General features: G+C 44.6%; 1 protein-coding gene across 1 annotated transcript in view; it reads right to left on the reverse strand.

Annotated features, from left to right (window-relative positions):
* The window catches only part of PARVB (parvin beta), a 70,273-nt gene extending 65,190 nt beyond the window's left edge, over positions 1–5,083 (reverse strand). Inside the window, exon 1 of the mRNA XM_057427157.1 lies at positions 4,815–5,083. Within this exon, the coding sequence (XP_057283140.1) occupies positions 4,815–4,929 (115 nt within the window). The 5' untranslated portion in view covers positions 4,930–5,083. The remainder of the gene's footprint in view (positions 1–4,814) is intronic.
* Between the last annotated feature and the right edge of the window lie 8,292 nt (positions 5,084–13,375).

A 13,375-nucleotide genomic window follows, 5' to 3' on the forward strand; every position in this document is an offset into this window, starting at 1 on the left:
CTAAGGATCCTGGTACCAGAGACAACTCAGGAGATAGTTTCTTTCCCTGAACTGTCACTGGTTTGCCAGATGACACTCCCCCACCCTCCAACTTTTCCCTCTCCAAAACAGCCAACAACTGCCACCTATCTATGGCAGAAAAACCTTGCCATTCAGTGAAACATGCATCTGCCAACCTATTGACCAAACTGGCAAGCCCACAGGCATATGCAACAGTAAACTTTTCACAGCCATGCTGAGGCACACACCCCAAGATCAATACTTTAACTTCCTTGATATGTGTAAAACCTTTATATTATTCTGCTACTGTTGCAATAATTCTGCCCTCTGCAGCACTGTCATATCTCTTTTCTCCCCCTCCTACTGATTTCATCAGGCACAATAAATCTGGAGCTGTTTCCTCACCCCTATGCCCACCCCAAATCGTGTCAAGGGAAACAACGCTAAGCAATTAAGTCTGTCACTGACTCCTCCATATAGGCTATATATAAACACACACATGCACAGATAGAATAATAGAAGGTTTATTTAGCCAAACACCTGCTGCCCAGATCTTTCATGTGGTGTGTTACGAGGACAAGAAAGCAAAGCTTTGCAAGTAGACTTGAAGCAAAGCTTGCAGCAAACCCCCTCCATTATTTCAGTACAAAGACATCACTCTGACTGACAGGAAAGGGGAGATTTTTTTTTAAGTTTCTTTTACAGAGGGAGATGAAACACAGCACTATCTGAAACGGTATCTTCTATTTCTTTTACAGGGTCTCAAGCTAAGGGATCATCTAGCTTACTAATTGTGCCCTGCTGTGGGCTTTGCCAGCATCCCAATAGTTTCCTAAGGCATTTAAAGCAGATTCTGGAGTTCCTGAAGAGGTGCAATAAGTTTATTAATCACATTACTAATGTGGCACATCTTGAAAGCCCAAGATATAGGATGACAGAGCCACGTCACAGGAACAGGAAAACTTAGATTTTTGCAGATTTCCACATAGCCTAATAGCAGGGTGAGGGGTAAAAACCAAGTGGTCACACCAGGACTGGAACTAACACATCCTGTTTTTTTAAGGATGTGTGTCATGACTGATTGTAAGATTAAGAACGTGCATCTCCATACAGTGCTCTCCCCATGGTCAGGTCCTTTCTCTGGCTGCATCCCTCCCAAGTGAAGTCTCTAGCAGTATGTGAGGGCTGAGCTCATCTGCAGGTTTTTCAGCTGTGAGACTCCACTAAGGTCTTTCTGTACTCATTGGTGACTCATTTTGACACAATCTGTAGTCATTTAATAATCCTTAAGACTAGGAGTTTTCCCTTAGGGGCACTTTTAGCCAAACTGTTAAAAATATTCCTGGGAAGGAAGAGGAAGGGAGGAGCCAAACAGACAGTGAGATCACCCACCCCATACTTCCATAGGAAACCAGGGTAAAAACAGCTTCCCCATGAACAACACTGGCTGCTATTTCTTTTATGTCAGGACCGCCTAGTAAGTCAGTTCAGCCATAAAAATTCAGAAACATAAACATAAGGTGTAATAGTGTAAAGCAGGGTTTGCGGTAGAAATTCAAAGGCTTCCTCAGTTGGAAGCCTTTCTACGGGTTTTCCTGTAGAAAAGGCTTCTTCAGTTGGAAGCCTTCTACAGGTTTTCCTAAAACCTGTAGAACTGGACTTAAAACACAGATGAATTTGACCTAAGGTCTTAACCCTACCTCACCTATCAGCACTCACTTACAAAGAACAGTGTCATTCCATACTGCTAAAGCAAGAGCAGCAGAAAAGTTGTTTATATGATACAGCAAATACTTCAAATACTGCCACAGGGACTATCACCAGTGCACCTAGGAACCTTATTTATCCTCCCTTAACAAAGTGAGGGTATGAGCTTACATTGGCCACCTTGACAAGCCTGATGAACACTCCTCTCCCAGTATAGGCTCTCTAAAATTAGATTGCAGTGTTAGAAATAATAAATAAATTTAAATTTAGTTGCTTAACTGTTATCTAAAGTACTTAACTGTTGTGGGTTGGTAGCCCCACATTGTAGCCATTTATGAAATGGCTGCCACCCATGATTAAAAGAAGAAAACTGTAAGTAACAAATGAAAAGTTTTTCACTATCATTATAAGGATCTTTGAGCTGTGTGGTGCAGATGTTGTGCACAAAGGCAAAAAGGATATATATAACTGGATTACAGCTCTTGCACAGACCAGGATAAGGTGGTTACATGAATACAGCTGTGATAGCAGGTCTGTATTTACACAGTACAAGAGAGGCAGTGGAAGCAGGGAGTACATATAAAGAACCCTCCGGATTCCTTGCTTTCCATGCTGTTAGAGGCAGACGAGGCAAGACCGATTTTTGGTTGTGGCAAATCAACAGTCAGCATTTCCATTTGCTGTTGTGGAGAGCGGCTGGTGGAGAGGGCAGCATTTACTCCGGGAAGATCGCTCTGACCTCTGCTGGTCCCCTTAGAGAAAGCCAGCAAAAACTGCCTGAAAGGAGAGAGGGAGGGAAGGAATCCCCCAAGCACACAGGAAAAGTTGACCACATGGCTTCTATATAGTCTATCAACTCAGGGAACGCCACTCACATAAGTTTCCAATTTACTTCTGCTTCACACTCACATACAGAGATGTAGTTTCTAGCCCTGAAATATGCTCTTGTGGCTGCCCAGGTCCTACCCACAAGCCATGGACCTGCCTCTCTCTCCCGACACAGTACTCTCTCTCTCCACACTGCCTCACCACAGCTTAGCCATTGGCCCCTTCCAGTTTGACAGCCATGGTCTGGAGAGCCTGCATTTGGAAGCTACCCCACTGAGAAAGTGTGAAATGTAAAGAGTAATAAGCTGATTCCCCTTACAAGGAGGACCTCAGCCTGTCACACCCAATGGGTTGCTCCACACGTTTGCAGACATTCTTCCTTCCTTCACATTTTCAGGCTGGAAGGAATACTCACACTAAAAGCCCCATCACGTGTTTTAGTCTCCTCCCCATCACACTGACAGAAGCATGACTGTCATGCTTTACAGCCACAGCAGTGGTTCCCCACTAAGTGGGGAAGGCAGTAACCACAACAGGCCCTTCCATCACCAAGAGCTGTGACCACCAGAGTAGGTAAAATAACATGCAAACTCAGCAAAACAGGATGGTGGCTCCTGCTGAAAGCAGTCACCCCAAAACCATCACCTAGCAATGACCACATTTCTCATTTAAGAAAGGACAATGCCAACCTGTTTAAGCTTAGAAGCCATCATTAAATGAAATGCACACTTGTGGAACATGTGGTCGGAGATGAGCTTTCTCCACCATCTTCCTTCAGAAGCACATGAGATCATCAGGAAGGCACGACCGCTTCTGCTGCTCCTCAGCAAAACCACAAAACGTGATTAAAAATAGATGATAAAGGAAATACCAGTAGGTTACGCCAAAACAGCTAGAAGGAAAGGGAAGCAATTTCCCTGCACAAGGTTTGGAGGCCAAATATTTTATTTTTAAATATTAAAAAGCTACCCTGCTGGCAACACCCAATGAGGATGAAACATGCTCATTCAACAGCCAGCTGAAAGGAGGCTGGAAGTCGAATTTCATCCCTATGCTATACCCAGCGGACACCAAAACAAAACCAAGGCCAGTTTTAAAGAGGCAGTTAGTCAAAATTGCATTAAATCTTAGAGCAAGGGCACCAAGATTTCCTGTCGGCAGACTGGGGATAACACAGACGAAAGTTTCTCTACAGAAGCCAGTATCTGGTCAGTTTGGGAAGGCAAAGAGGACAGAGTACATCCGCTTCGGAGGAGACAGCACTCAGGAGAAAGGTACACTTTGTGCATACAGGGATGGACCATCTTTATCAAGTCTAGCGGCAAGACACTGCCTCCCTATCTACAACAACAAATGAGTCTTGTTGCTTGGGACTAAACAATGCTATCTCCGCACAGCCTGCTGTGCAAGTGGGCTGCTCTGAGAATGCCTTGTGCACACACCCGCATCAGAAGGCCAGCCCAAGGCGTCTGCCCTGCTCAGCAGCAGGGATGGGTGCCAGTGGGGCTGAGCACCCCAACATGGAACGGGTGCCCATTCACTGAAGCTGAGGGAGCTTCTCCAGGCTACCCACACCAAAGAGGGAGACCAACACTGGTTGGCACCAGTGGTGACAACTCAAATAAATACCCAGTGCAAACGTACCCACGTGAAATTCTGGTCCTCGAGGGCTAGGTGATTTTGCTTTTGGTCATGAAAAGCACCCTAGCAAAGTTTAAAGCCTATGGATGAAGTGGGCCTTGAATGAAACACAGGTGGATTTAATCGTTCCCTCGTGGCTTCCTCAACTCTCAACTGGAAGAGAAACAACACCCGCAGCCTCCTTGTCACCAGGAATTTATTCATCAGCGGGTTCAGGGTTCCGTCCCCAGCTCCAGGCAGAGGTATGAAAGCGGAGCAGGGAAGCGGCAGTAGAAGCGGCCAAGCCTCCTGAAGCATGCCTCATGACCGGACACCCCACACCGGCGTGCGGCGAGGCCCAGCCTCTGGCACCTCCCGGCACACACACCCCCCAAGGCACGGATACCTCGCTGCACCCCTCGCACTCCACTGCCAACCGCCCCCCAGGGGCCGCCCGCGCCTCTTCGGGCTCAGCCAGGCTGAGGCGGGCTGGCGGACGAGGCCCCGTTCCGCCCGGAGCCGCAGGCGCTGCCGGCGCAGAGAGCGCGGGCTCCCCGCGGAGGGACGGGACGGGACGGGACGAGACGGGACAGAGAGCTGCAGCGAGTCATGCCGGCCGGGTGCGCGGTCGCCCCTCCGCGCCGCGAGGGCGGACTCACCCTCCTTGGCTTTCTTCTTCCTCGCCAGCGTCCCGCCTAGCTTGCCCAGGAACGAGTCGTCTTTCTTCATCCTGTGGGGCCGCAGCGTCGGGGATCGGACGGGCGCGGCGGACATCGGCTCTGCTTAGGGTCTCACCGGGGGAGCCTGCCCGAGTCCTGCCCGATCCCTGTCCCGCCCGGGGCGCTGTGGCGGCGCCGAACAAAGGCGGGGAGCGGGTAAATCAGTCGGACAGCCGCGACAGAGCAAGCAGAGCCAGGAACGAGAGGAGGGGGGTGTGGGCCTGAGCCCTAGCCGCAGCCGAGGGCAGGGGGCGGGCTGGGAGCCGCTGCCGGCGGCCACAGCGCCCTGCCACGGCCGGGAAGTCCGTGGGAGGCGGGGCGGGCCGCCCCCTGCCCCGGCCCCCTGGCCCGGAGGGCGGTGACCGGGGCTGACCCGGGCCCCGGGGCCCCCAGCGGGCCTCCCAGGGACCGGGTTGGACGGGGCTTTGAGCAACCTGGTTTAGTGGAAGGTGTCCCTGCCCATAGCGGAGGGCTGGAACTGAATGAGCTTTAAGGTCTCTTCAACCGAAACCGTTCTATGATTCTGTGGCAGACCCATGAGGATGGAGAAAGAAACTGGTAAAGAGCATTGCAGGAAAGCAAAGCCCTCGGTCCCATCACAGCCAGGACAGAGGACAAAACTGAGGGAAGACTCTTAGTGTGTGCCATTTGCCACTGCTAAGTGCTCTGCTTAGCAGTTTCTTGCTGGCTACATTGAGATTTGCCTCCTAATTTTGAGCCACACGCCTCTTCTGTATGACCAGACCACCTTCTCCTCCTGGCATGTAGCCTGTTAGGTTTGCCATCTCTTGTGGTAAGGTTGAGAAAGGGGGTCACAGGCTCTGTTTGCCAAGCTCACGTGTACTGAGGCTCACAGGCACCTCTGAGAAGGGAAGCCGTCACCCCCAGGTCTCTGAGCACTGCTGCAGCCGTAAGCTTTAGCGAATGCACACAAATTGGCCAAAACTGGAAAGCTGGTTTTGATCCCACAGAGAGAATTTCTTATTACTTATCATTTTACAGCACCCAGGAGCAGGACAAGGGCTTTGTGGAATACACATTAAAAACAGATCCTGAAGACTTTATAGTGTTAGACTCTGATCCTGCAAAGTCCCATGTACATACTTAAGCCCCTGAAGTGGTCCTGTTGACTTTAATGAGACTACTGGGTACCTAAAATCATGCATAAAGCCTTTGGCCATGCTCCTTCAAGTGGCTCCCTGTCAGCAGCCCTTGCCCCAACAAAGAACAGCATTCAAGCCAAAGGAACTTGGCATAGGATCTGCACACCCAGCATACAGGACAGATTTTCATGCTTGACCTGACACAGAAGTAACACTACACAACACATCCAGAGCATAAGATAGCAGAGATACTTTACTAAGTGTGCCGTTTCACCAGGGATTTAACCTGAGCTAATCTCGCCTTTCACAAAGACCTACCCTTGTCCCTCACCTCCTGCTGCTTGTTTCTTTTCTACAGGCACTTAGGCAACTAATCAAAATAAAACCCCAACAAACCAAAACCAAGTGGTCCACTTAGTCCAGTGTGACTAAGCATAAAGTCACCCAAAGGCAAGAGCCTGGAGAAGGGAAGTGGAGGAAACATAACACATGACTATGGCTTCTATAAACTAGAGGTTATCATGAATTTACAGCTTCATATGATGGAATAATGACTTGTTTTGAGTAGACTGTAATTCCAACTCTCAATACATCCAAGTGTGAACACTAACTTTGTTTTATTATATTATTCTTTTAAGATAATGCTTTCAGAGGAAGGTGCCAAACTGGACTCACATGTTTTAATCCAGCTTTGCAATTATAAAGACATAACTGAAGTACAGGAGGAGTGTTGCTTCTGTGAGTGGCAGAACAGTGGTGAAGGGAAGTTCAGATGCTTTTCAAGAAAAGCTACACATTTCAGGAGTGGACAATGCAGGGAATTTTAATCAAGAGCCTGTAACTCACCCTGCAGTCACAGGCCAAAGGGACCCACTACACTCAGCAACTATCCTACTGTGTCTGTTGAGAATATGATACTATTCATGCTCTAAACTGCAATAAAAGAAAAGCTTGTGGTCTGCTTCACCAGCCAGGATGCTGAGTGGTAATCCTGCCCAGCTGAGCTTCTCCATTCAGGAGCACTGAATTTAAGAATGGATTTGTGACGAACAAAAATCTTGGGAAATCCCAGACAAAGCCTCTCTGAGGAAAATATGACTCTAAAAACACACAAGGCAAAATTGTAACTGCATTATGCTCAAGAACTTCAGGGAACACAGCAAGCCCTGGTGTAAATTAGGGCAGTCCCTCACATCTGGCCCAAACCTGAGAACAACATGGATTCACTCTAATTGATCATAGAATCCATCATAGAAACAAGCATAAAACTTCACTATTTTATTTGCATAAGGAACAGTAAAAAGTATTACAAAGAACATACAAATGAGGCATACCCTGGCACTGTCACATTAGTGGAGCATTCTCTACGTGTTCCAGATTCGAGTAGGCCTAGCCCCCCAGACCGGTCCAGTCCAGAGCAGTGGTGCCCACCTCTTTTTGCCGGCGTCCTGCAGACTACAACAGCAGCTCCGGACTGAGGAAATGACGGTTGGTGACCAGACCCCCATTCAGCCCATGGACCATCTTAGAGGGGTGCAGAACAATTTAATAATGAGTATGACCCACATACTTAATTAAGCTCTAGTATGTAAGTGGCACTGTCCAGGATGAAAAGAACCATTTTGTCACTTTTGGGAGCTGCACAAGCAGAGGATGATGCCAGAGATCTTTAAGGACTCATGTAATAAATTGCTGTCCAGATAAATATGCCCTTTATTTGGAGGTCTAATTGGGGTTTTTAAGCATAATTTTGTGCTTTAAGCACTTCTTAATAGGGTATCCTGAAACTGACACAAAATCTATTTTCTTATTCCTTCCCAAAGTTTCTTTCTCCTGATTTCAGAATAAATTCCAGTAAGTGGAAATCCTGCTTAAGACATTGGTTATAACCTCAATTTCTCTTCCTGTTTCCTTGGCAAGCCCCAAACTTGCCAACAGCATTCAATTCTGATCAGGTTTTATTGCAGGATATGAGGAAGCATCCTCTGATCAATATTGAATGGAGCATACAGAAGGGATTTTATAAGGGGCTGTCTGCACCAAACGTTTGATACATTGTCAATGCAAGCTGCAGTGACCGCACAGCCTTATTCCACATTGTCCCAGCTCCATGTTCCTGTGTACTGAGCACTATGATACAGAATCATAGAATGGTTTGGGCTGAAAGGGACCTTAAAGATCATCCAGTTCCAATCCCCTGCCATGGGCAGGGAAACCTTCCACTATAGCAGGTTGCTCAAAGCCCCGTACAACCTGGCCTTGAACACTGCTGGGGATGGGGCAGCCACAGCTTCTGTGCGCAGCCTGTTCTAGTGTCTCACCACTCCCAAAGCAAGAAATTCTTCCTAACATCTAATCTAAATTTCCCCTCTGTCACTTTAAAGCCATGCCCCCTTCCCCTATTCCCTCATAAAATGTCCCTCTCCAAATTTCCTGTAGGCCCCCCTTTAGGTACTGGAAGGCTGCTGTGAGATCTCCCCGAAGCTGTATCTTCTCCAGGCTGAACAGATATTCTCACATGCTCGCTTCTTCCCTAACCATCTCAGCTTTTCTTTAAAGGTTACTGCTGCACCAGGACACTCAGGTTGTGCTTTGCTACAGAAACGCTTACTTTAGCTCATACATAACCCTGCCTTTAAAAAGCTGCGAACTTTATGCTATGCTGATTTTGGAGTGCGTAGAAAATCTACAACTTAAAATGGAGCATTTTTTTCCTCAATTAGGCAGCACACTGCCCAGCTTTTGTGAAATAACTTCATCCCTGCAAATACTTGTTCTTTATTCCTCACAGTGAGATAAGCCTGTCTTGTGTTTGCCCATAAAGGCAATGATGATGATGATTTTTTTTTTATACTGCTTCCTTAGTAGAACAAATAAATTCTATTACTGAAACAAGTGTGCTGCTCATAGCAAAGGCTTTTAGATTGTGAGAACTTCCCGAGGGTGGGATCAATACCACTTAGAAATCCACCTCTCACTTAAATCATTTTGATGTTTCAGGCTATACCTAATGAATGCTTTATGTTGATTTCCTGTGCAGGAGGACTCCTTGTGCTCTTGCTGGTAGAAAAAGTGGATTAGCATACCAAAAACTTATTTTACTTTGAATACTACACTTCAACTATTCCATATTTTCCAAGTGAATATTTCAGCCCTTGGAGTTGCTAATGAGATTCACAACCAGTTTGCCATCCAGATTCACAGCCGGTATGAATACATGCATCTTTCACACAGTTCTGTGTCTGCATATCCAAAGCCATAGCTGCCATGCTCCTTCGGTCCAGGTTTGCCAGTTAAGTGTGTTGTTGCAGCATTTAACAGCAGTAGTGCCAGTATGGCAAGTGTTGAAAAGTTGCATCACTTCTTAAATAATTTCATTCAAATACAGCTCCTCCAGCTTTTCGGAGGAATGCCCTCAAAATCTTCCTAGAGTGCAACTTACAACCTATGAAACTTGTGTGTAAAATACAAATACTGATGGTAAAATCAACTCCTATGCAGCAAATGCACCCAGACAGAGACAAGGCACACATTGCATCCACAGAGAACAGTCCATGCAGTTCTTTCTATGCTGTAAGTTAACTTTCTATGCTGTAAGTTAACAAATTGGAATCAATAAGTCAGAATAAAAATAAAGATTTTAAAAAAGGAGTAGCCTTAATTATGCTGAAGAGGTGCACAGAAAGACACTCGTTAGTTAAATGGCCCATTTCATTTAAGGTTATTATACATCTTTGCAAAACGAAATAATTAGTGAGGATGTCAACTGCATTCTGCTGGCACAAGCCAAATAAGACATTTTACAAATGCAATTTCTCCATTTTCAATCCAACAAAAATAACCTGAATCCATACAAAAACCACAAGTAACACTAAGGCACAAATAAATTCATACTGAACTCTGATATAAAATTTAGCTTTAAGGCAGTGTGGAAAAAGTATTTTATTCAATCTCTAGGGAAGAAAAAAAAAAAAAAAAATCAATCCTCATACTTTTAAAAATGAAATTGTAATCATAAAATCTGTGAATATATATTTCAAGCAAGAAAGCAGGCAAACTGGTTCACAAGCTATACAGACAGTCCAAACAGCATATAAAACTTAACTGACCCAAGTACAGCACTCAAGATGTAATGACTTATAAGCAAGCACCTTTTAATAATTGAAATAAATCCACACAGACCCATTCAGCTCTGACTTCAATGTCCTATGTATTTACAAAGAAATGCTTAAATATGTAGTCAAGTAGAAAATGTCAGCCTTCTGCAAAGTAAAAGGAGGCTGGGTTGTTTGAGACAAGGACAGAGCCTGTGGCAACAGAAAGCAATATTACACATGCTTCAAAAAACCCAAACCAAAACCTAGAGTCTTTTTGAGTCACATCACGATGGTTCAAACAGTGCTCTTCTAAATAGGAAATGAAGAGCTTGTAACAGTACTTTCATCAAGTGTGTGTTAGTCTTTAATAACTTAACTGGCTGATGGCCATTCAAACTGACACAGCTGCTGCTGCTGCATGAGTGGAACGGCCTTTAGTCTGAAGTGCATACTCTGTCTAAAGAGGAAGATGAAGGCAGCCAGCTATGTTACTTGTTTAAACCTTCCATACTAAATGAGCTACCAGTGCTTTACATCCCAGAAAATGCTCCCTGGTGTCCTACCTCTTATCAGGGATGAGATTCCTGTGAGCGAATATTCATTAAGAAAACTGCCGGAGCATAAACATGCCTTTTCAGAAATAATTACATTTGAAAGACTAAACCTAGTTCAAAATCGGTTTTTAATTTCAGCCCGAAACTGTCAGCTTTAATGTTCAGCTGAACATTCAGAAATCTGAATTTACATTTGCTCATTTTAACAATATAATATTCAGTACGGAGGTAGAAATGTACCACTTAACTGATCTGCTTCAGAATACTTTCTATTCTGCATTCTATTGAACTGAGAAACTTTTACAAACACCATTTATCCCACGCAGGCATTAGTTCTAACAGCTACAGGCCAATTGCATTTTGTGCTTAACAATGGAAGAAAGCTGAATGCTCTGGCTTGCACAGAATACACTCAGCTTAAAGTCTCATCCCAATTAAGTTAAAATCATCCAAGAGCACTGCAGTCACTAACAGTGATGTTGCACTGTTTTCATAAAACACACGTTCAAGTAACTATTTCAAAAACCTTTCCGTGGTAGAGAAGCTGTGTAAAAATCCTCCTGAAAAGAACTCTTACTGCTGTGGTTGCCAAGCTCTAGCCCTTTTAAAAACAAGACAAGAATGGCAGAGCAAACCTACAATCCCGTACACCCAAATTCTGTAATTTTAGGATGATTTTCAGATGTTATCCCCATACAAGGCTCAGGATCATCTCCCAGATTATCTGGCCAATTCCTTAATATTCCCATGAAGGAGTACATTTTTTTTGTCCCCTGACGCATCACAGGGGATGTTTTCATTTGAGTAACTGCTCAAGCACCCCAGAAGAAGGAGACCCAACCTGACACCACTTACTTTTCTGTGGACCTGTGCGTTTTATTGCACATGGAAGAGGAAGACTCTGAATGCTTCCCTCAAGGGGCACAACATGGACAGCAAGTTCAACACAGATGCCCAACAAAACCAACAGGTATTTTGGAAGGGAAGTACGTATCAAACATTACTTGCTACATCTCTGCAGATATCTCCATTGGCAGCAAGTACAGAGCTGTATTAAAAAGGCACAAAGCAACCCAAACATACTTATGTTGAGGCACATTTCTGTATTATTGAGGTCAGCATTTTATTTTATTTTTAAATCAAATACAGTTCTGCTCTTAACAGCATGGCAGCAAACCTGCCCCATGCATTCTAACACCCTCCCAATTTCCTCTTCCACCTTCCCCAAAGCTCCCTAACAGCTTACTCATTAACAGTACCTAATACCACTAGATCTACTGATACAAACAGCTTTTTCAACTTTTTAATGTAAGTGGAACAGCTCCAAGAAATCACCATCCTAGAACTGGTGATATAAATACTAGCCCTGCTTTTGACACATCACTGCTACCTCTCCAATGGCTCAGCACCAAGGCTGTACAGACATTGTCCCCAAAAGCCCTCCTTTAGCCTCTAGAGAGGACTGAAGAAACTCTGGGCTTCAGATGGCATTTGCATCCTCAGCACTGTTCACATAAATTCAAAGGGTTCACAAGCACATGGGTGGGCATTTCAGGTGTACTACCTGGAAGCATTTATCACCATCTTACTGTCCCTAATGCTGCACATGGCTATAAAAGCAAGAACACCTTCACTACACAATAGGTAAAGTGACTTCCAAAACTATCCATTTAGGAAAATACCATGCTTCTGAATCACAGATATGACTGCAGGTCATCCCTGCACCTTTTATCCTTCACAGATGTACTCCGGACAGACATGCAATCAGCCAAGAGATTTGCTTCAGATCTGTCCAGAGCTGTTCTGCCACAGAGTCTGCTTAGCAGGACAGCAGCTTCTAGTAGGATTCTGATTTCTATCTTATCCCTCTATTAAGAGCCTCTGCAACAAATTTTCAACGCGGATATATTAATCACACAAGTATTCTATAGAAGTAACAGTTGTAATCCCAAGGAATACATTATATATTGTAATAGCTTTTGTGCACTTGTTATATGTTGTAAGGACATGTTATCTTGCAGCACAGGTAGGGAAACAGTGACTCAAAGGCTCATGTAACATAGTTTTCCTCCCTTTATACTTACTGGACAATCCTCCTGTGTGTGTTACAGCATGGTCTGTCAGCAGACGTGCATGAAAGGCCTCTTCAGCCTTCAGCATTTCCCCAGTTCATCCCTTAATTTCTCACAATTCTCTCAAAACTTACTTGTGGACTAGGTGCAGCCTGAGGCCAAGGCTGTTTCTGTAGGCCTGCTCGACTCAGGAAGATGAATATGCTCTCTAAAACTGATACTCACTTAGGGCTTGCTTGTGTAATATTCAAGTATTACACTTGAGCAGCCTTCAGTAACAAACGTGCACAGAAGAGTTCTTAAGGCCATAAAATATATCTAATTTTATCAAAAGGACCAAAATAAAGGTCAAACTCCTAGGAGAAAATCCTAATGGCATTTTGGTATCTAAACATTCCCATTAAAAATACTTTTATATGTCAAAATGTAGATAGTGCTGAAGAAAAACTAGTAACGTCTGTTGACATTCATAACATAGTGCTATGTTTTATCTCATAACAACAACAAAACATCAGAAAGTATTTGTTAAACATGACTTTGCTACAGTAGCTGTTAGACACATACACTGAAAAAGGTTTTTCATATTAAACTTTGTTCTTTGAAATAGACCTGACTTCTGTCATTCCCACAGCTATGTTTTGAACATCTGCAAGCCTTTACAAGAAGGAAAGCATG

This window comes from Pezoporus wallicus, unplaced genomic scaffold, assembly GCF_028554395.1.
Source record: "Pezoporus wallicus isolate ANWC-B61680 ecotype Strahan unplaced genomic scaffold, APGP_CSIRO_Pwel_v1 scaffold_3294, whole genome shotgun sequence".
NCBI lineage: Eukaryota > Metazoa > Chordata > Aves > Psittaciformes > Psittacidae > Pezoporus > Pezoporus wallicus.